Here is a 22,753-nt window from a genome sequence, read left to right on the forward strand (position 1 = left end):
GGGCGGGGAGGCATGGGGGCGGCCACAGCGGGAGCACTCCCTGGCCTGGGGGCCCCCCTCACCTGTCCCTGCCCCTTCAGACATGCTGTGTAAGAAACAGACGGAAGACATCAGCAGCGTCTATGAGATCCGGGAGAAGCTTGGCTCGTGAGTGTGTGTGTGTGAATACGTGAGCCGGTGAGATGATGTGTGTATGTGTGTGCATGTGAGTGTGCGATTGTGTGACAGCATATGTGTGTGAATGTGTGTGTGAGGCGGTGTGTGGGTGTGCGGATGCGTGTGGCATGGTGTGTGAACATGTGAGATGGTGTGTGGGTGTGTGACTGTGAACTGGGTGTGTGAAATGGTGTGTGGTGTGTGTCTGTGGATGTGTGTGTGAGATGGAGTGTGAGTGTGTGCGTATGTGAGATTGTGTCTGAGTGTGTGAGATGGTGTCAGCGTGTGAGAGGTGGTGTGTGTGAGATGATGTATGCGTGGGTGTGAATTCAGGAGATGATTGTGTGTGTGAGACGGTGTGAGTGTGTGTGGCCGTATGAAATGATTTGTGGGTGAGTGCATGAGATGATGTGTGTGTGTGTGTGAGTGTGTGAGGTGGTGTGTATGAGATGGAGTGTGTGTGAGCTGATATTCGTGTTTGTGTGTGAGCTGTGTGTGGGTGTGAGTGCGTGAGGTGTGTGTGTGAGCTGATGTGTGTGTGGATGTGAGTGCCTGAGATGGTGTGTGTGTGTGTGTGTGTGTGTGTGCGCGTGTGTGCGTGTGAGATGGCGCGGGGGTGTGAGTGCGTGAGGCGTGTGTGTGTGGGAGTGCGTGTGGTGGGGTGGATGGCGTGGGGCGGGGGGCCTCTCCGTCTCCCTCGGCCAGGGCCTTCCCCCTCCCACACGCCCCCTCTCCCCGCCCGTCTCCCCATGGTCTCCGGGCAGAGGCGCCTTCTCGGAGGTGGTGCTGGCTCAGGAGCGGGGCTCCGAACACCTCGTCGCCCTCAAGTGCATCCCCAAGAAGGCCCTGCGTGGCAAGGAGGCCCTGGTGGAGAACGAGATCGCAGTGCTCCGCAGGTGCGCGCCCACGGGGCTTGCGAGGGGCCCGCTGGCCTGGCGGCCGCGCCCTCAGACCTAGGCCAGGCCTGGGCCGGCCAGCGGGGAGGTCCGGCAGCGGGTCTCTTCCCCTCTGGGGCCCACATGTCCTTGGTAGTCACCGGGTGGCTAGCGAGCTGTGCTGTTCAAAGGACTTCGGAGCCCTGGGTCCCAGGGACAAGAGAAGGGGCCTCCTGGGGGTCTGTGTGGCTGCCCGCCCACAGGCTCTCCTCACTCCTGCAGGGTCAGTCACCCCAACATCGTGGCTCTGGAGGACGTCCACGAGAGCCCGTCCCACCTCTACCTGGCCATGGAGCTGTGAGCGGCGGGTGGGCCATGGGGGGCAGCGGGGCTGGAGCCTGGGCTGGCTGCCCGGGTCAGCTGAGCCCCTTACTGCCCCCAGGGTGACAGGCGGCGAGCTGTTTGACCGCATCATGGAGCGTGGCTCCTACACAGAGAAGGATGCCAGCCACCTGGTGGGGCAGGTCCTCGGCGCTGTCTCCTACCTGCATGGCCTGGGCATTGTGCACCGGGACCTGAAGGTGCCTGGCCAGTCCCCACCCGTGTTGCCCCAGGGTGTGGCCGGGGCCCCTCCCAGCTCCCTCTCCACCTGGGGTCTGGGGCACTTGCGGGCCGTGCCAGGAGTGACTGGGCCCTTTCCTGGTGCCCACGTGTCACAGCCTGAAAACCTCCTCTACGCCACACCCTTTGAGGACTCCAAGATTATGGTCTCCGACTTTGGCCTCTCCAAAATCCAGGCTGGCAACATGCTCAGCACTGCCTGCGGGACCCCGGGATATGTGGGTGAGTGAGGGAGGGCACCCTGAGGTTGGCTGGTGTGGGCGGGGCTGGGGGACCGTGGGCAGCCGCGTGGGCCCCGCCCTTGGGCTTGAGCAGGCCAAGCCGGCGGCGCTGAGCGGCATGGCTGCGTGTGTGCGTGTGCGTGCGTCTGTCTGTCTCTGGCCCGCAGCCCCGGAGCTCTTGGAGCAGAAACCCTACGGGAAGGCCGTAGATGTGTGGGCCCTGGGTGTCATCTCCTACATTCTGTGAGTGACCGCTGGGAAGGCTGTCTCCTGTCTGCCTGCCCCTGCTGGGTTGGGGGGGCGGGGCAGCCAGGTGACTCATCTGTGGGCACCAGGCTGTGTGGGTACCCTCCCTTCTACGACGAGAGCGACCCTGAACTCTTCAGCCAGATACTGAGGGCCAGCTACGAGTTTGACTCTCCTTTTTGGGACGACATCTCGGAATCTGGTGAGCTGGAGGTTGGCTCGTTCTCGGGGTGGCCAGGGGTTAGGGCAGGGCCGGCTGACCTGGTCTTTTCGCTCCAGCCAAAGACTTCATCCGGCACCTTCTGGAACGAGATCCCCAGAAGCGGTTCACCTGCCAACAGGCCTTACAGCATCTTTGGTGAGTGGGAGTCCTGCCAGGCCGTCCTGGGGCCAGGGTGTCCCTCCGCTGACCTCGAGCCTCTTTCCAGGATCTCTGGGGACGCGGCCTTCGACAAGGACATCCTGGGCTCAGTCAGCGAGCAGATCCAGAGGAACTTTGCCCGGACTCACTGGAAGGTCAGTGTGAAGAGTGCCCCAGGGCAGCTGCCGGTCACATCCCCAGCTTCAGAGTGATGTCTGCGGCTGCCGAGGGGCCGCTGTGGTCCTCGTGGTCTTGGGCCTGACCTCCCTCTCTTCCCGCAGCGAGCGTTCAACGCCACCGCGTTCCTGCGCCACATCCGTAAGCTGGGGCACGGCCCAGAGACCGAGGAGGCCTCTGAGCAGGGCAGGGCCCGCCACAGCCACCCAGGCCTCCGGGCTGGCCAGGCCCCCCAGTGGTGATGCCCAGGTGTGTGGTGTGGGCCCTGCACCTCCCACGGGCTGGCTCCTGCGGAGCGCAGAGGTGCCTGCACTCTGTGTGGCCAGGAACTAGGCAGGGTGGCCCTCCCAGGCCACAGGGCTGAGGGCAGGGAGCACAGAGGGTGGAGCATTGTCCCGAGGGAGGCACAAGGCCAGGAAGGGCCAGTGGGCGCCTGGCAGTGGGCTAGGGGCTGGGTGGGGGAGACCCAGCTGGCACCAGTCCTGACAGCCTCTGCGAAACCCAAGGCTTGACCATGGCGGAGGCGGGGGCTGGTGGGGAGACTCCTGACTGCCCCCCTTCCATCTGCTTCTTCCCCTAGGCAGATCCAAGGCCAAGTGGACTCACCCCCAGATTTCCTTCCCTTGGGGCCTTTCGGTGCCCTCCCCTCAGCCCCTCACCGGGGTTGGCCTCTGCTGGAGTTTGAGTTGTGTGATGTGGTGCATGGCGCTGGGGCGGCAGTGGGACACCCCCGTCCGCCCGCAGGCTCTGCCCTGCCCTGGGGCAGTGGCCCCCCACCCCTGTGGCCGCGATGAGGCGTCGGCAGGCCGGCTTCGGGGGCCGTCCTCCCCGCACGCTGTTCCTTGCTTCGCTGCCTGTGGGCGGTCCTGCTTGTGCTTGGCCCTCCAGCCTCCTCCAGTTCTCCCCCAAAATAAAGACAGAGCAACGGGCCGGTGATGAGCTGGGGGCGGGATGCGTGTGGACGAGATGGGATCACCTGTGGGAAGGAAATCAACGGGACCGTGCCACGCAGCCTCACCCGCTGCCACCTGGATCACGGTAGCATCGTGGCAGACGAGATCCGGACTGTCCAAGAACTTCCTGTCCCTGCCGCCCAAGGCACCAGCAAGTGGTGGCCTGGCCGGTTGGCTCTGCTGCCCTAGAGGTCTGACTGCGCAGCCTTGGGGCCCTAGGACTAAGGAGAGGTGGCACTGGCCTGCTGGGCTGCCAGCGGGGGCTATGGCGGAGGCCGGATGGGGTGGACTACTGTGCCCCTGCCACGCAGGGCCAGAAAGGGCTTGCAGGTGCATGGAGGGCTACCAGAGCCCAAGTCTCCTCCGCAGCTGCTGTGTCCTCCCACCTCTCCCTTCCTTCCCGTGGCCAGGCATCACCTTGTCATGTGGAGTGGTACAGAACCCAGGGGCCAGAGGGAGGGGGAAGCTCTTCGCCCAGGAGAGGGTGCCTGGGGGGACTTCTGCCCCATGCTGTGCTGGAGCTTTGGAGCCTGTGGACTGGGCCCTGGTGGACCTGGGCTGGCAGCTGGGGCCCCGCGAGCAGTGACAACGGGTTGGCTGTGGCTTCTGGTGTGAAGAGCCATGGCCTGTCCTCTGATTCATGTGCCCTAGCCCCTCCGGTGTCCATTCTGGCTCCTGGCCCCTTTAGGCCTTTCTCCTGGGTCCAGCAGGGGAATACCCCCTAGGGCCACTCCCGGTCCCAGCCAGAGTTCCAGGCTAGCTAGGCATCCCTTCCCCCTCCCCTCTGAGACCCCTGCTTCCTGCCAGCACCCAGGGTGGGAGCTTGACTGGGGGGCATGGTGGGGAATTCTCCTCCTTTTACTGAACTAGGGGACCCAAAGGGAGGCGGCGAGGCACAAGCCGAGTCTGGCCTGGGTCTCAGGAGCAGAGGCTGGAGTGGTGCTCGGGGCTGGGGCCGGGGTCTGGCTTCCACCAAGAGCAGGCTGGAGGGGGTGGGCACCTTCCTCCTTCACCCCCGCAGACACTGCCAGGCCATCCGTTGCTATGGGCTTTGGGTCTTACCTGCCCACAGGCCTCCTTACCTCCAAGCCCCGTCCTGCCTCCCTAAGCCCCCACCCGGGGCATTGTTGCCCGCTGGCATTCCCGCAGCTGGCTCTGCTCATCATCTCTTCAGTTGTTTATGCTGGACTCCCACGACACCCCTTGTTCTTGTTTTGGCCTTCAAGTGTGGGTTACACCTCCTCTCTGGGCCAGGTGCCTGCCCTCCAAGAGGAGCCGCGGTTCCTGGGATGATGCAGACGATCTTCAGGGAAAGCAGCATGCTGGCTGCTCTGGGAGCCTCGAGTGGGAGCGCCAGGGACAGGCTTCTAGAAGAAGCCAGCACTTGCTCAGAGACAGCCAGCTCTTCCAGTCCAGGCATGTGGCCAGGTCGCTTTGCAGAGCTGGGACCCCGGCTCCTGGCTGCCTTGACACAAGGTGCCATTTAGCCTCCCGTCAGCAGGGGGCGCCACAGTCCCATCTTTAGACATCCAGTGGCCGCCCCTTCAGCACTTTAGTTCTTTCAGCACCTGGGCAACCTCTCAAACACATTATTTCCCTTCACCACCCCCCACAATCCTGCCTAGGGAAGACACACTTAGGGCAGAGCTTCTCCGATCTGTGAGTGGGGCGAGAGGGGGCCCCCCAGGTCAGACAGAGGCAGCACCCCCCCCAATCCCTCGGAGACCTGCGCATCTGAGAAGGGCAGTTGGGGCCAGCTAGGTACTGGAGGGTGCAGCCAGGAGAGAGGAAGGACTGGCCCGGCCGAGGGTGGGGGGAGCGTGGGGGGTGGGGGCCACGGTAAGGGCGTATCAGGCTCAGGGAGCAGCAGGGGAGCAGGCAGGCGGCTGGTGCCTTACCGGCCAGATCAGCCTAGAGGTGGGAAAGGGTGGCAGCCTTGGGCCAGGAGCAGTGGGGAGCCCTGAGTGGGGTCTCAGCCAGACAACGCCCCATCCAGAGGGTTAGGTGCTGAGCTCGAGCGGGTTGCAAAACTCAGGGTATCGGGAGCCAGACCAGAACAGAGGACGTGTGTGGGTGTCACGCGAGAAAGCAGTTTCCTCTGTTCTGGGCCACAAAGGGTGGGTCACGGTCTCTATCTTGGAGCAAACCTGCAGGTGGCAGAGGTTCAAGGGAAGCTCAGCTTGTGGGCCCATGCGGGACTCGGGGACCTGGAGGTGGCCCTAGGAGCTCCCTAGCAGTCGAGTGGACAGGCCTTGGTGATGGGTGGGGGTGGGGAATGAAGGCGGGGCCCAGGTAGCTCGCAGGTCTGACAGTAGAATATCTGCCAGGGAGGCTTTGCGGGAGGGGTGATGAGATCGGTCCTGGACGTGGTGAGCTGGAGATGCTGGAGGGACACGAAAGTAGAGAGAAAGTGACTTCTTACCCTGCTCTGAAGATATTTGTCCAGCTTTATAATGGTCTTTGTGGAAGGCTTGTTCCTTCCAATGAGAATGCTAATAGCGACTCTTTGTTGAGCACCCACTGTGTGCCAGGCATTGTTTCGAAGCATTTCGTATGTATTAATTTGAACTTCACCTGTGAGGTAGCTCTTATCCTTAGCCCGTCCCCACTTTACATATGGGGAAACTGAGGCACAGAGTGACTAAGTAACTGAGCCAAGGCCACACAGCTTGTGACAGAGTGAGGATTTGAACCCATACTCTCCCATGGCATTCTCCTGCCTGTCTTCATGGGAGTGATGCCTTGCTTGAGACATAAGAATTGTGTGGGGGACAAGGGCAACAAGGGTGGGGGTTCTTTCTACCCTTCTCATTGTGCTGAAGGAGAAAGAACACTGGGCTGGGGGAACCTGCCCTGGATCTGAATTTGGGCCTTGCAAGTGGTTTGTGTGACTGTTAACATCCTCTGTGCTTCAATTGGCGGTCCTATTAGGTGGGGACCAGGGAAGTCTGTCCACGGTGGTAGGGATGGGGTCTTGGATGTGGGCCCTACAAAGATCCCTCTGGAGTCCAGCATGAGCAACAGCCCAGAAGTGGGACAGGACAGAGTTGGAGGCAAGAGAAGGAGAGAGCGTGGACCAAGGTCGCTCGAGCGGAAAGAGAGAGCTCGGTCACAGAGGACTCGGTGGGGCGGGGGTTGGAACTTTACTGCTGTGAGGCAGTAAAGGCTGCTGCCAGGGAGAGAGAAGCAGGGCTACTCAGAAGATGAAGGGGCCACCCAGGCCCCATGGCTGGTCCGTGACCGAGTTGGCGCTGTAAGCAACACATTCCTTCTTGCCAGGCACTGTTGGAGCGTGTGGCGACCGAATTCTCCACCCAGCTTCATCCTAGCACGCCTATCTTCCTCCTCAATGCCAGGTGGGCCAGATAAGAAATATGGAGTATTTGAGAAACGCTGCAGGATTTTAAGCGAAACAAGTGACAGGATCAGATTTTTTTTGCTTTGAGAGTTTTTCAATATTTTAAAGCCCTACCTGGATCCTTTTGATCAATGTACAAACCTCACATCCATTTCTCCAGATATCCTCCCTCATACCCCATGGAGGTTTTGATAGCTTCCTCACAGTAGAGAGTCAAGTCTTGCCTCGAATGATGCCCTCAGTAGAGACACAACTGCTTTTTGCTTGTTTCTCCTTGTAGTTCTTTCAATTATTGCTTTATGTATTTTTGAGTTTTGTTCTTAAGTGTATATGAGTTTCAAATTGCTATATATTTCGGGTAACTTGAATAGTTGATGAAAATGTAGTGACATGCATTGGTACTAGTAATGCTTTTCTCTTATATTAAAATAGCAATTCTAGCCTTTTCTTGGTTAATATTTGCTTGCTATATCTTCTTCAATCCTTTTCCTTTCAAACTTAAAATTTGTTTTTATTGAGCTATAATTCACATGCCATAGAATTCACCCTTTAAAATGTACAATTCAGTGGTCTTTAGCATGTTTACAAAGTTTTGCAACCATCACCACTATCTAATTCTAGGACATTTTCATCACCCCAGAAAGAAACCCAGCATGCATTTGCAGTCACTCCCCATTTATACCTTTCCCTGCCCCCAGCAACCACAAACTTTCTATCTCTGTGGATTTGCTTAATCCAATATTTCATATAAATGGAATCATACCATGTGTGGACTCGTGTGTGGTTTACCCTTAGCGTAACGTTTTCAGGGTTCTTCCACATTGTTGCTTGAATCAGTACTTCTTTTTATAGCCGAATAATATTTCATTGTATGGATAGACCACATTTTGTTTGCCATTGATGGATACTTGGGTTGTTCCCATCTTTTAGCTATCGTGAATAATGCTGTTATGAACAATTGTGTGCAAGTTTTGATATGGACATATATTTTCAATTGCCTTGGATATATACCTAGGAATGGAATTGCTGGAGCATGTGGTAACTCCATATTGAATTTTAAAGGAAATGTCAACCTATTTTCCAATAAGACTGCACCATTTTGCATTCCCACTAGCAATGCATGGGGGTTCCAGTTTCTCTACATCCTTATCAACACTTGCTATTGTCTGTGATTTTTAAGATAGCCATCCTAGTGTGTGTGAAAGTGACATCTCATTGTGGTTTTGATTTGCATTTATCTAATGACCAACGATGTTGACCATCTTTTCATGTACTTAATCATCTGTATATCTTCTTTGAAAAAATGTTTTAAAAAAACTTTTGTTCATTTTTTTAATTGGATAATTTGCCTTTTTATTGTTGAGCTCCAAGGGTTCTTTCTTTATGTATTCTGGCTATTAGATCCTTATCAGATATATAATTTGTACATATTTTCTCCTATTCTGTGGGTTGTCTTTTCACTCTTTGTTGGTGTCTTCTGATATATAATGTTTTAAAGTTGTGATGAAGTCCAATTTATCTATTTTTCTCTTTGGTTGCTTGTGTGTTTTTGGTGCAATGTCTAAGAAACCATTGCTTAATCAAGGCAGCTGTCTACAAACCGTACAGGGAACCCTCGCCAGAAACCAAGCATTCACACCTATATTATTTTTTAAGTGGTTCAGCTTTTACATTTAGGTCTTTGATCCATTTTGAGTTAGTTTTTGTATATGGTGTGAGGTTAGGGTCCAACTTCATTCTTTTGCATGTGGTTGTCCAGTTGTCTTAGCACCATTTGTTCAAAAGTCTGTTTTTTCCCCATGGGCTTATCTTGGCATCATTGTCAAAAATCAGTTGAACATAAATCTAAGGATTGTTTTATTGTTTGTCTGGACTTTCAATTCCGTTCCATTGATCTATATATCTATTCTTATGCCAGTACCACGCTATCCCCATTATTGTAGCATTGTGGTAAGGTTTGAAATCGGGATGTGAGAGTCCTCTAACTGTTCTTTTTCAAGATTGTTTAGGCTATTCTGGGTTTCTTGCATTTCCAAATGAATTTTAAGATCAGCTTGTCAATTTCTGTAAAAAAAAAAAAAAGGCTGCTGGCATTTTGGTAGACATTGCATTGATTCTACTGATAAATATGGAGAGTGTAATAGACTGAATGTTTGTGTCCCCCCCAAATTTATACGTTGAATCTCTGAGCCCACATATGACTGCGTTTGGAGATGGGGTGCCAATGAAGTAATTAAAGTTAAATGAGGTCATTAGGGGTCTTTGATCCAATAGGATGAGTGTCCTTATAAGAAGAGACATTGGAGAGCTCTCGTGTTCTGTGTCTCCATATGCACACAATAAGGAGAGGCCACGTGAGGACATGGCGAGAAAGCAGCTGTCTACAAGCCGCGAAGAGAACCCTTAGCAGAAACTAAATTGGCTGGAGCCTTGATCTTGGACTTCTAGCTTCCAGATCTGTGAAAAGATACATTTCTGTAGCTTAAGCACCCAGTCTATGGTATGTTGTTATGGCCGCCTGAGCAGATTGATGCAGGGAGTACTGCTGTTTTAAAACAATGTTAGGGTTTCCAATCCATGAACACGGCAGATCATTCCTTTTACTTAGGTCTTCTTTCGTTTCTTTCCAGTTTTTCTTTATTGTTTTCAGTGTACACATCTTGCACTTGCTCTGTTAAATTTATTTGTAAACTTTATTCTTTCAGATGCTCTTGTAAACACAATTTTTTTTTTGAGTCCAAGTCTCACTCTGTCACCCAGACTGCAGTGCAGTGGCACGCTCACAGCCACCACAGCCTCAACCTGCTGGGCCCAGGTGAAGCTTTCGCCTCAGCCTTCCAAGTAGCTGGAACCACAGGTCTGTGATACCACACCCAGCTAATTTTTTTTGACTTATTGTAGAGACGAGGTCTCGTCATGTTGCTCAGGCTGGCAACCTTCTTGCCTTTGCCTCCCAGAATACTGGGATTACAGGTGTGAGTCACCGGGCCCGGCATCATTGCTTCCATAATTTCATTTTTGGATTGCTCGTTATAAGTGTATAGAAATAACGATTGATTTTTTGGGCATACTGATCTTGTATTCTATGATCTTGCTAAACTTTTTATTAGTTCCGATAGGTTTTATTTTGTGTGGATTCTTTGAGATTTTCTACATATAGGACATGTCATCTGCAGATAAAAACTTTACTTCTTCCATTCCAATCTGGATGCTTATAACTTCCTATTTCCCTTCCTGTTTGTCCCCTTGTTTTCTTTTTTTGTCCCTCTCCCACCGGAATTGCACTAGTAAGAACCTCCAATACTATGCTGATCACAAATGGTAAAAGCATTCTTTCTGTGTTCCGAATCTTAGAGGAAAAACATTGAATCTTTCATCAAGTTAGCTGTAGATTTTTAAATAGATGCCCCATATCATCTTGAGTAACTTCCATTCGATTCCTACTTTGTTGAAAGGTGTTTGTTTGTCTGTCTGCTTGTTTTGAAATCATAAATGGTTGTTAGATTCTATGAAATCTTTTCCCATACCTATTGAGATGATTGTGTGGTTTTGTCCTTTATTCTGTTGATATGGTGGTTATTACACTGATTTTCAGATAAGAAATCAAGCTTGGGTTCTTGATATAAATCCTATTTGATCATGGTGTATAATCCTTCTTATATGCTGCTGCATTCAGTTTCTAAATATTGTGTGAAGGATTTTGTGTCTATGTTCATAAGAGATATTGGTAAGTAGTTTTCTTGTGCTGTCTTTGGTCTGTGGGTAATACTGTGCTCATAGAATGAGCAGAAAATGTTCCCACTCTATTTTCTGAAAGAGTTTGTGAAGGATTCATGTTATTTCTTCTTTAGTTATTTGTTATTTGATAGAATTCACCACTGAGGCCATCAGGGTTTGGATTTTCTTTGAGGGAAGATTTTCAATTACTAATTCAATTATTTGCTTGTTATAAATCTATTCAGATTTTTAATTTATTTTAAAGTTGGTTTTGGTCATGTGTCTTTCTAGGAATTTGCCCATTTCGTCTGAGAGTTGTTCCGTTTGTTGGCATAAAGTTCCTCAAAGCAGTCTCTTATAATACTTTTAATTTTCATAGGTCAGTGGTTACTTGATTTTTTTTTTTTTTAAGTCGGAATCTCACTCTGTCACCCAGACTGGCATGCGGTGGCATGATCACGGTTGACTGCAACCTTCAATTCCTGGGCTCAAACAATCCTCCATCCTCAGCTTCTCAAGTAGCTGGGACTATAGGCACATGCCACCACGCCTGGCTAATTTTTTTATTTTTATTTTTTGTACAGATGAGGTCTCGCTATGTTGTCAAGGTGATCTCAAACTCCAGGGTTTGAGCAATCCTCCTGCCTCAGCCTCCCAAAGCGCTGAGATTACAGGCATGAGCCACCATGCCTGGCTAATTTTGTCGACTTTTTTCAGAGAACCAACTTTTGTTTTCATTGATGTTCTCTATTGTCCTGTTTTTTTATTTCATTCATTTCTGTGCTAATCTTTATTTCCTTCTTCCTGCTTGCTTTGGATTTAGTTTGCTCTTTTTTTTTCTAGTTTGCTAACGTAGCTCTTAGACTATTGATTTGAGACCTTTTTTGCTGATGTAGGCATTTAAAGCTATCATTTTCCTTCTTTCTAATTAAATTAAATTATTATCATATTTTTGTAGAAATAGGGTGTTGCTATATTGCCCAGGCTGGTCTCAAACTACTGTCCTCAAGTAATCCTTCTATCTCGGCCTCCCAAAGTGCTGGGATTACAGATGTGAGCCACCACGCCCAGCCTATAAATTTCTTTCTAAGTACTGCTGTAGCTGCATTCCATGAATTTTGATATGTGTGTTCTCATTTTTATTCTGTTCAAAGTAGTTGCTAATTTTCCTTATTTCTTCTTTGACTTGAGAGTTATGTAGAAGTGTGTTAATTTTCGCATTTTTGGATTTCTAGATTTCTTTATTTTTTGATTTCTAATTTAATTATGTTGTGGTCAGAAAACATATTTTGTATTTGTGTTTTAGACCCCTTTGAATGTATTGAGACTTGTCTTATGACCCAGGCTGTGGTCTGTTCTGGAGAATGTTCCATGTGCATTTGAAAAGAATGTGTATTTGGCACTTGAGTTGCACGTTCTATCAGTATCTATTGGGTCAGATTTGTCGATAGTGTTGTTCAAATTTTTTTTTTTTTGAGTTGGAGTCTCACTCGGTCACCCAAACTGGAGTGCAGTGGCCGCTCCCGGACACCGCAGCCTCGACCTGCTGGGCTCTGGCGATCCTTCCGCCTTAGCCTTCCGAATAGCCAGAATTACAGGCATGCGCTACCACACCCGGCTGATTTTTTGATTTATTGTAGAGATGAGGTCTCACTGCCCAGGCAGGTCTTGAACCCGCGGGTCCAGGCAATCCACTCACCTCAGGCTCCCAAAGGCACGGGATTACAGGCTGAGCCACCGAGCCCGGCTAAATTTTTTTATCCTTGCTGATTTTCTGTCTAGTTCCATCAATTATTGAAAATGAGGCATTGAGATCTTCAACTACTGCAGTTCAGTTTTCTCTTTCTTCTCTCAATTTCGTCAGTTTTTGCTTCATTTATTTTGGAGCTGTGTTGTCAGATGCACATATGCTTATAATTGTTTTATCTTCCTGCTGAATTGATCTGTTAATTATTATGAAATGTCCTTTTTTCTCTAATAATAGTTTCTGTCTGAAAGTCTATTTTATCTGATATTAGGATAACCATTCCAGCTCTCTTATGGTTACTGCTGGCATGCTATATTTTTTTGTCTTTTTACTTTCAATGTATTTGTGTCTTTGAGTCTAAGAATTGTCTTTTATAAACAATATATGGTTAGTTGAATCTTGGATTTTTCTCATCACTTTTGCTGCTCTTCATTTTTGGCTTTGAATCTAAGTTACTGACTGGTGTCATCTCCTCTCAGCATGAAGGACTTCCTTAAGTCTTCCCGTGAGAAGGCATGCCAGTAATGAATTCTCTCAGTCTTTGCTTATCTGGGAATGTCTTTTGTTTAAATCTTCAATTTTTAAAGCATAGTTTTGCTAGATATAGATATATATATACCTTTTAGATCTCTTGTTGATGGTATTTTAGGTATAGAACTTTTGGTTGGCAGTATTTTTTTTTCTTTCAATGCTTTCAATATGCCACCCACTGCCTTCTGACCTCCATTGTATCTGATGAGAAGTCGGATGTTAATTATGTTGTGGTTCCCTTCTACTTGGGTCATTTTTCCTTGTGCCACTTTCAAAATTGTCTGTGGCTTTCAATAGTTTGATTATGAAGTATCTATGAGTGTCTTTCTTTGTGTGTATCTTATGTGGGATTAAGTGAAATTCGTGAATCTTATTAATGTTTTTCACCAAAATTTGGAAGAATGTAGCCATTTTTTCTTCAAATATTTACTCAGCCCCTTTCTTTCTCCCTTCTTCTTCACATATTTTGGTGTGTTTGATACTATCCTACATGTCTCTGAGGCTCTGTTCATTTCTCTTCAATAGTTGTTCTCTTGTTATTAGATTGAATGATTTATATTGACCTATTTTAAGGTTCTGAAATACTTTCTTCAGACATTTTGAACCTGTACTTGAACACCTGTAAAGAAACTTTCATTTCAGTTTATTGTACTTTTCAACTTCACGATTTCCATTTGGTTATTTTTTAAAAAATAATTTCTATATCCTTATTGAGAATCTCTATTTGTTAATTGCTGTCATATCCCTTTAACTTTTTAAACATATTTCTAGTAGCTGCTGTGAAGTCTTCATCTGCTAATATCAATATCTGTGAACACTCATAGATAGTTTCTATTGACTGATTGCTTTTCTGAGTGTGGGTCACACTTTCCTGGTTCATTGCATGTCTTGTAATTTTTTTTGTTGAAAATTGGGTGTTTTATATATATTTTTATTTATATTTATTGTTGAGACAGGTTCTCACTCTGTCACCCAGTCTGAAATTCAGTGGCATGCTCGTGGCTCACTGCAGCCTCGACGTCCTGGGCTCAGATGATTCTCCCGCCTCAGCCTCCCGAGTAGCTAGGACTACAGGTGTATGTCACTACTCATAGTTCATTTATTATTCATTTTTTTAAGAGATGAGGTCTTGCTATATTGTCCAGGCTGGTCTTGAACTTCTGGGCTCAAACATTCTTCCTGCCTTGGCCTTCCAAAGTGCTGGGATTATAGGCATGAGCCACCACGCCAGGCCTGAAAACTGGATATTTTAGATAATATTTTCCAGCAACTCTGGATCCTGATGGTTGATGGCTCCCTCTTTCCTGAAAGTTGTTGCTGCTGCTGCTGCTGTGTGTGTGTGTGTGTGTGTGTGTGTGTGTGTGCGTGCTATTAGTTTCCTTGTTGAGTAACTTTTCTAAGCTAAATCTGTGAAATCTGTCCCCCTGCATTGTGCATTCACGTCACTGCTCAGATTTTTTTTCCAGTTTAAAAAATATATATTCTAGTTTAAATTTTAAGCCTGGTTTCCTAGGAGTTGCCTAGCTTAGTGGTCAGCCAGTGATTGGACAGAAGCTGTGCTTGAATATTTCAATCCAGGAAGACTTGTGCCCTCTGCCGATGGGTCTGTGTATGGGTAGGGGAGCTCTTTCATTGTTCAGGCTATTTTCAGGACCTCCAGCTTTTACTTTCCACCGGGCTCCTTTGAGTCTCCTGCATACATGTGCATAGCCTCAGGGCGGTCCAGGAGAGCCCAAGTAGCTTGGGACCCCTCCGTTCTCTGCTCAGCCAGGAATATGCTTGCCACAGCCACATTCACAACCTCAGTCTAGTAGAACAGTCAGCCCTTCCCTCCTAGCCTGCCCTGAGAAGTCACTTCCATGGACGGTGCCAGCGGGTGCGGGGATTGCCCACCCATCCACATGGAATGAGCTCCCTTCAAACTTGTGCAGGGGCGCTGCTGGTCTTCATGGGCTGCTCTTGGCCGAACCTCCAAGCCAAGCGCCTGGGAGTGAAGGGCGTGTCTCAGGCCAGAATGTCACCGACTCCTACTTTTCTCACCCAAAGTTCAGCTTCTTGTATTATTAGATACCTTTGGTCAATTTCCAGATCAAGAGGTGTGTTTTGTCAATTCTGTGTAGCTTTAGTGTTGCTTTCTGGGGAGGCCGTTTACTGTTATCTTCATTTGGCCACAGCAGGCCATCCTGCCCTTTCAGCCATTTTCATTCTGTCCTTTAGATGAATCTCTTAGAAACAGCTTGTGGTTGGATGCTTAAAACTCTTGCTTTAACTGGAGAATTTCACCTATTGTTTTGCTTAATGGATTTCATATCTATTTTGGCATACTATATTATGCTTTCTACTTACTCCAGTGTTCCTGTGTCTTTATTTCCCTTTCTTGACTTTCCTTCCTTCTCAACTGTTTAGTCGAGATTTTCCTTCATTATTTGATTTTCTCCTCTACTAGCTGAGAAATTGTACATTCTACTTCTAGTCACCCTCGAAAATATAGCATGTGTATTTACCTTAACAAAGCTTAAAGTCATTCAATATTGATATAACCAGGAGGGAATAGAATAACAGGATCCGGAATTAACAACTAGAAAACTTGGCAAAATATATGAATCAGTTGTTTTCAGATGGTGGACAGCAGTCAGTGAAGAATGGTGGTCCCTGAGAGAAAGGAAACGAGGTGAACTCTGCCACTCAGGCTTCTGACTGAGGTAGAAGCGATATAAAAATGTGACCCATAATGAGAAGGAAAAACAGCCAATAAAAACAGACCCGGGGAGTTTTTGTTGTTGGTCCAGCATGTAAGGAGTTTGGAAGTCATCTGTCCTAACAACTAAAAGCTGAACAAGGCTGGGTGCAGTGGCTCACGCCTTGAATCCCAGCACTTTGGGAGGCCAAGGGAAGAGGATCGCTTGAGCCCAGGAGTTTGAGACCAGCCTAGACAGAGTGAGATCTCAATTCTACAAAAATTACTTGGGTGTGGTGACATGTGCCTGTAGTCCCAGCTCCTGGGGAAACTGAGACAGGAGGATTGCCTGAGCCAGGAGGTCAAGGCTGTAGTGGGCTGTAATTGTGCCACTGCTCTCCAACCTGGGTGACAGAGTAAGACCCTGACTCCAAAAAAAAAAGGCTGAACAAACTGGAAAATTAACTCTTCCTCTTAGATTTATCAAAGACTTGAGGTCACCAGGCAAATTGCTGTCCCTGGAACTGGAGAAACAGACAGGGACACACAGAGCATCACAACCCACCAGCGCAGACACCCATGAGAGGGAACTGGTGCCAAGGTAGGAATGTGGGAACTGTCATCGCTGAATGGACAAGTTGGAGTCAAAACTCCAGGGCGGGGGTGGTCTCAGGAGGGTTCCCAAGCTTGTGTGAGTTTTGCCACCCAGAGCTCCGCCAGGGTCTCACGGCAAGAAAAATCTTCTCATGTTTCTGGCAGGGGGAGGGGAAAGTAGACATTTTGAAATATGTCCAGAGCATTCTGTTCTTCTTAACAAGGCCAGCCCTCAAGAGAAACGATCTCACTCGAGTCTAACCTATTAGGGTTTTATTAGAGCCTAACCAACCAGTCCAGAGATACAGGCTCACCAAAAGACTGAGACCTAACCACAGGACTAGAGAACATGTTCCCTCCCCCACACCTTACCGCCACATTACAAAAAGCCTATTTACAGCAGTTCCTTTAACCCAGCACATCGTGTTCAGCTTTCAACATAAAATATCACAGGGCATACTAAAGGGGAAAAATAGCACAGTTTGAAAAGACAGAGTCAGCACCTGAATCAGACTCAGATATGTCAAGGATGTTGAAATTATCAGACCAAAGATTTAAAAGAGCTATGATTAAAATGCTAAGAGCGCTAATGGAAAAAGTAGACATTATGCAAGAACATGGCCACAGTTAGCTGCAATGGAGGATGGGGAAGAGTTTCTAGCTGGGAAGCTAGATATTTTATGAACCTTTGGGCATTTTATTTCCAAAAGGGAGAAGGGGAGAATGGATACTGGGGAACACCTAGTAGTCTCTTCTACAATGTGTATCAGTTTTGAAAATTTCTGTCACTGTCTATTAAAATATTGTATATTTCCCATTCTCTCTTTTTTTTCTAGAAATCCAACTAAATATATGTGTGACCTCAGTCTATCTTATTGTCTGTCATGTTGCATTTTGGATAATTTCCTTAAATTCATCTTCCAGTTCACTATTTCTTTCTTCAACTATGTTTAATGTGCTGTTTAACCCATGCTTTGCATTTCCAATTTCAATTGTTATATATTTAATTTCTGGTAGGTCTATTTTGTTTTCTTTCAAGAGTACCTGGTCATTTTATATTCTTTTATTATTTTAGACTTCCAATACTTCTTTTTATTTCTTTCAGCATATTAATCATACTTATTTTATATTCTGTGTCATATAATTTCAAAACGTGCTGTCGCCTCAGGATTGATGCTTATATTTATATGCTTATATGTTTCTCTTACTCTTGGTGACTTTTTCCTTGTACATTTTGTGGGGTTTTTTTGTTATATATTTTAGAATTTTCTATAGGGATGCTTTGAGGCTTGTGTTTCAAGGACACCCCTCCACAGTGGATTTGTGCTTGCTTCTGCTGGGCACTCTGGAACAATACTACTTCTGGACCACTTTGTTTGGAACTTACAAATACTGTTTTACTGGTGTTTTAAACATTACTATTTTTACTGGGCTCTCACAATCTAAGTAAAATCAAATGCAGCTTCCAGGCAAGTCCGGAAGCTTTCCCCTCAACTAGATTACTGTCTCTACATCCTTCCAAGGGGGAAATTCTGAAGCATCTACTACTTTATGCTAGACCACTCTAAAAGAAGATGTCAGCTTGTGCCTATAAATCTTGGGGGGAGAGAGGGGTTGTATTTTCTTTTTATTCCATTTCCATCCAGATCCAAGGTCAAGATAAGCACACATCCTCACCGCTTTCTTTGGGATTTTTTTTTTTTGAGACATGATCTCACTATGTTGCCCAGGCTGGAGTGCAGTGGTGATCATAGCTTGCTGCAGCCTCCAACTCCTGGGCTTAAGAAATCTTGCAGCCTCAGGCTCCCAAGTAGATGGGACTACATGGCATCTGGATAATTTTTAAACTTTGTGTAGAGATGGGGTCTTGCTGTGTTTCCCAGGCTGGTAGGGGCCACCATTCGGCCTGGAGTATTTGTTTTCTGGATTATCTATTGTATTAATTTACTGTAGCGGCTGTAACAGATTGCCACAAATTTAGGGGCTTAAAACAACACGGATTTATTCTCTTATAGTTCTGGAGGCCAGCAATACCGAATAAACCTCACTGGAGTGAGATGAAGGCATGAGCAGGGCTGCATCCCTCATGGAAGCTCCTGGGTGTAGGAGATGCCCGGGCCCCCATGCCTGGCTCACTCCCCCGAGTCAAGTAGCCCCACATCTTAAAGCTGCGCTGCTTTTCCCTCTGTGTTTTTTGATTTTCACCCTACATTTTAGGAGTCCTGGGCCGCGATGCTCACGAGGCCTCCACTGCCTTCTCAGACTGCATTTGCCACGCCACTCTCCAGTGCCCTTCCCTTCTGCCAGCTTAGAGACCCCTCCAGCTATGGTGTGGCGAAGACACTGGCAGCATCCCAAGCTGACAAGAGATGCAGGTCCCATCTGTACCTTTAAGGGGGCCAAATCCCATACTGTTAGTCAGGGAACACTCCAACATGCCAGTCCGCCCAGGTCCCTCCCCAGCTTGGGTCCTTCTGTGGCTCCCATCATCCTCACGATAACCCCCAGCCAGGGCTGCACTCAGGAGCGCTTTCAGCAGGGCTTGGTGTCTCAGGGATCGGTTGCCAAGTTCCAAGGTCAATACTGAGTCCTGGACCCCTGCTCTGTCCTGGACACACACCTCGTAACTATTTTGTTCACTGTGTCTATTGTGTATCCGTTTTCCCCCTCCAGATCTGAGAGCAGTCAGACCTCACTGCTGTGTCCTGGTCCCCAGCACAGCGTGTGGCACGGAGCGGGAGCTCACATGGGCAGTGAATGAATGGGCGACTCAGGGCTTGGGCCAACAGGCACTAGACAGGAAATGAGAACATGGGGTGGGGAGCGGGGTGGCACTTGAGTCCCTGACCAGCCCAGCACACCCCCTTGCCCCGTGGGCAGGCGAGAGACCGTGCGGAGGGGGCGGGTAGCCTCCCTGTCCGTTCCCCAAACCCTCCAGGCGCTCAGGAAGCAGCTTCCCTCTCAGCTCAGTATCTTAAATAAACCGTTTATTCAGGAGGAACAATGAAAGAAAGCAACTGTGATGTGGATTACAAAAACAAACAAGCACAGACCCCCCTCCAGGTTCAAGGGTGAGATGGCCCCGCCGCAAGCACTACCAGCCCTGGCTAGGTGCGCCGGAGCTAGCATGCGTGAGTGCCAGCGTGCACGCACGCACACACATCCCCCCTCCCGCCGGCCTCGGGTGTGGACTGCCATGAATGCCTGTGTGTGTCTGCAGCTTGGCCCTTCCCCGCCCCCCGAATCAACAGCGACCCTGTGGGCCCCGCAGCAGCAAAATCCAGGCCTTCTTCTTCCCCTCCCCCTCCCCCGCTCTCACTCTGAGACCCCATCTCCTGCGGCAGCGCGGCAGTTTGACCACCCCCAGTCACAAAGGGCCCCAGTGATCCCGTCAGGACATCTGGGAAGGAGGAAAAAAAAACAGTCAGGGTGCCAGATGTGTGGCCGGGAACCTGCCCAGTGGCTCCCAGGCCATGGACGCCAGGCAGCCATCGCACCTCTGAGAGGCCCAAAGCCCTGGCGGAGAAGCAGGGCGACGCCGCCACTGGTGATGGTGGCAAACTCCTCCCCCCAGGCGGCCATCTGGGGACAGAGAAGGGACTGGGAACCAGCCCCTGTGGCAAATGGGATGGCACACGCCCTTCCTGAAGGAGGAACTGCAGGGAGGCCCAGGGCCCCGCCGAGCTGGCGGATCACCCGGGGCCCGGGCCCAGGGAGCAGGCGGCCACCTGGACTGGTCCTGGGAGAAGGAACCCCCACCCCCAACCCCCCGAAGGAAAAAGTAACAGTCGCAGAAGAGGCAGGTTCTGGAGCGGGCCCACCCGAACCACGCAGGTCAGGCCGGCGGCCCCGGCCGGCCCATAGGCACGTTGAATGGGGTTCCCGCGGAGGTCTCCGGTGGGGGGCAGGCCTGGCTGGTCCTGCCTCTCCCACAGCCCGCGTGAGGTATTGCGCTCTCCCTCCCCAGCCCCCTGCTTGCGGCTGAGCCCCCACCGCCCTGCCCTCCCCTGCACATGGGTGGTCGGGAACACCCTGGGGGGGCGGGGGCCAGCCCGAGGCCTGGGCCTTATGTGGGGTCCAGCTCGAAGGCCCCGTCGCTGGTGGGGGTGGTGAAGAAAGAGGGCGGGTCGGAGGGGGCGGATGACTGCCCCCCGCTGCTCCGCCCCTGCGAGCGCTGCTCCTCCAGCCGCAGGCTGCGCTCAAAGTCCAGCAGCTGCCCCATGAAGTTGAAGTTGGGGGAGATGTTAGACTTCTTCCTCTTCACCAGATCGTAGGCGTCATTGAGCGAGAGGTGGAGCTTCTGCATGAGGTAGGCCACGGTGACCGTGACAGAGCGGCTGACCCCCGCCAGGCAGTGGACGAGCACCCCGCAGTTCTGGGACAAGGCCTCATCTGGGGGGCAGGCAGGGCCAGAGAGACCCCGAGGGCCAGCGTGAGTGAGGCCGAGGCCTTCCACCAAGGCCCTCGAGGCCCTCGCCCTGCCCTCTGTGCCCTGTCCAGCCTGAGGACTCCTGGAGGTTTCACTGGCAGCCTGTGGGAGTTGATCTGGGCTCTGCCCGCCCCCCAGAAGGGCCATCCTGGCTCTGGGCTCTGGAATGGCCGCTATGCCTGGGAGGGATTCTCCTGAGAGGCAAGAAATGGGAGCGCCCAGGAGCCGGCCTGGCGGGTGGAGAGGCTGGAAGGGGAGGCCCGGTGGACTCACCAATAAACGCAATGGCCTCCGGAAAGAACTGGGACAGGTTCTGGCTCCAGTGGTCGGAGATGGGGATCTGCTTGTAGTGAAAGTCGCCATTCTTCTCGAAGAGGTTAGGGAGGTTGGGGGTGACGTTGAGGATGTAGCGGATGCCCAGCTTGGCCAGGCTCTCCAAGTTGGCCGAATCCCGGGCGCTGCCCAGGTACAGATTGGGCAGGATCTGGACAGGGAAGGATGGCAGCAGCCCCACGGGCGGGGGCGTGGCACCCTCCGAATCCAGGCCACAGCTCATGGAGTCGCGGTCAGCCTCGGATTCCGCGTCGGAGCAGTCGGAGCCCAGGCACAGGCCACCCAGCCCCACCACGGGCACTGGGCTGGGCACTGGGGCCACGCTGGAGCCCGCACGGCCATCGAGGCTGCTCTCACACAGGTGAGGGCACTCGGCTTGGAACCTGCTGAAGCCACCTGTGGGGGAGGGGGTGGGACCTGCTGACCCGGCCTCCTGGGCAGCCAAGTGACCTTGGCTGGGTGTAAGGAGGAGGTTGCAGGTATCCCCAAAGGGAACACAAAAACCAGTAGCTTGAACTGCCCTGGCGGCCACCTTCGAACTGCTGACTATTCCTCTCGAGAGCGGGGGCCCACTGCAGCTGCTGGGGGTCAAAGAGTCAGGCCCACGCAGAGCCACCCGAGAGGATCTCATTCCCTGCTGAGGCAGGTGTCTAGATGTACTGCCAGTCTCAGAGAGGACAGTGGCCATCAGTTAAAGAAGAGGAGAAGTTCAGATGTCAATTCTCTGCCTAGGTGTCTCCTGATCCAATGTGACCAAGAGGTGGGGAGCTTGGGTGGGGGCCTGGAAACTGGACACTATACACGCATATATTCCCAATACGGCCCCCCCTTTTTTTTAGTTGGAGTCTCACTCTGTCACCCAGACTGGAGTGCAGTGGCCGCTCCCGGCCACCGCAGCCTCGACCCGCTGGGCTCCGGCAATCCTTCTGCCTCAGCCTTCGAAGTAGCTGGAACTACAGGCGTACACTACCATGCCCAGCTCATTTTGATTTATTGTAGAGATGAGGTCTCGCCAAGTTGCCCAGGCGGGTCTCGAACCCGCCGGCGCAGGCAATCCACTCACCTCAGCCTCCCAAGGCGCGGGATTACAGGCTGTGCCACCGAGCCCGGCATTATGGCCCTTTTTGGCGAGACTGATGGGGTGGTGGGATCAGCCGGCTTTATGGGTTCATGGGAACTGTGTCCCTGTTCTAGCCCTGGAGGGTGGTATTTGGTTCTGCAAGGAGCCAACATGCCCATATCAGCCTGTGTTCCCTTGCCCACCCCCGCCCGGCCCCTGCTCCCTGAGCCCCTGGGGGAGGTGGGGACACGATCCCTGGGGACTCCGGAGAGCCTGTACTTGGCACTTTGTTCTTGCACATCCTGTGAACTCGGTCGGATCAGCCCAATTCTCCCCATTTTACAGACTCAGGATCCCGGGTTTCGAAGGGTGAAGGACTCGCCCAAGGTCATACCCAGACTCCCCTCCCTCAAGGTTATCGGGGAGGGAGCCTCACCTCCACTTCAGACAAAGTGAGGTGGGGCTCGCCCAAGGTCAGGTTAAGCAGGATCCCCCCACCCCCAGGCCCGCTCCTCCCGCCCGCGGCACCTACCCTGGAGGTAGTAGGCCAGGTAGCCTTCCTCCCGCAGCTTCTGGAGGAGGGTGCCCAGCACCGACTCGGCCTCCCACTCCTCGGCCTCGGCCTCGGCGTCGCCGCGCCGGCGCCGGCCCCCGCCCTGGTCGTACAGGAGCACCGGGGCGGGCGGGGGCGGCTGCA

The 22,753-nt window shown here is 51.0% G+C and overlaps 2 protein-coding genes across 3 annotated transcripts; one reads left to right on the forward strand and one right to left on the reverse strand.

The window, feature by feature from the left end:
- Nucleotides 1–77: 77 nt before the first annotated feature.
- On the forward strand, nt 78–3,578 carry PNCK (pregnancy up-regulated nonubiquitous CaM kinase). Of its 2 annotated transcripts, XM_021708366.1 has the most exons (11): nt 78–147; nt 921–1,052; nt 1,295–1,388; nt 1,474–1,612; nt 1,751–1,874; nt 2,041–2,116; nt 2,209–2,321; nt 2,399–2,477; nt 2,548–2,635; nt 2,762–2,906; nt 3,238–3,578. In XM_021708366.1, the coding sequence occupies exons 1-10, from the start codon at nt 123–125 to the stop codon at nt 2,897–2,899; spliced, it is 1,008 nt and encodes a 335-aa protein (XP_021564041.1). In that variant the 5' UTR covers nt 78–122; the 3' UTR covers nt 2,900–2,906; nt 3,238–3,578. The 2 variants fall into 2 exon arrangements, with proteins under 2 accessions (XP_021564041.1, XP_021564040.1); XM_021708365.1 differs by having other exon boundaries at nt 91–147; nt 1,314–1,612.
- Nucleotides 3,579–20,166: 16,588 nt separating this feature from the next.
- On the reverse strand, nt 20,167–22,753 carry DUSP9 (dual specificity phosphatase 9). The gene is made up of 3 exons (XM_021708361.1): nt 22,589–22,753; nt 20,937–21,392; nt 20,167–20,626 (listed from the first exon to the last, which is right to left on the reverse strand). Exons 2-3 carry the CDS (start codon nt 21,217–21,219, stop codon nt 20,301–20,303), a joined length of 609 nt encoding a protein of 202 aa, XP_021564036.1. The 5' UTR covers nt 21,220–21,392; nt 22,589–22,753; the 3' UTR covers nt 20,167–20,300.

The sequence above is a fragment of the Carlito syrichta genome, unplaced genomic scaffold, assembly GCF_000164805.1.
Source record: "Carlito syrichta isolate Samal-C Ts95f unplaced genomic scaffold, Tarsius_syrichta-2.0.1 Scaffold135894, whole genome shotgun sequence".
NCBI lineage: Eukaryota > Metazoa > Chordata > Mammalia > Primates > Tarsiidae > Carlito > Carlito syrichta.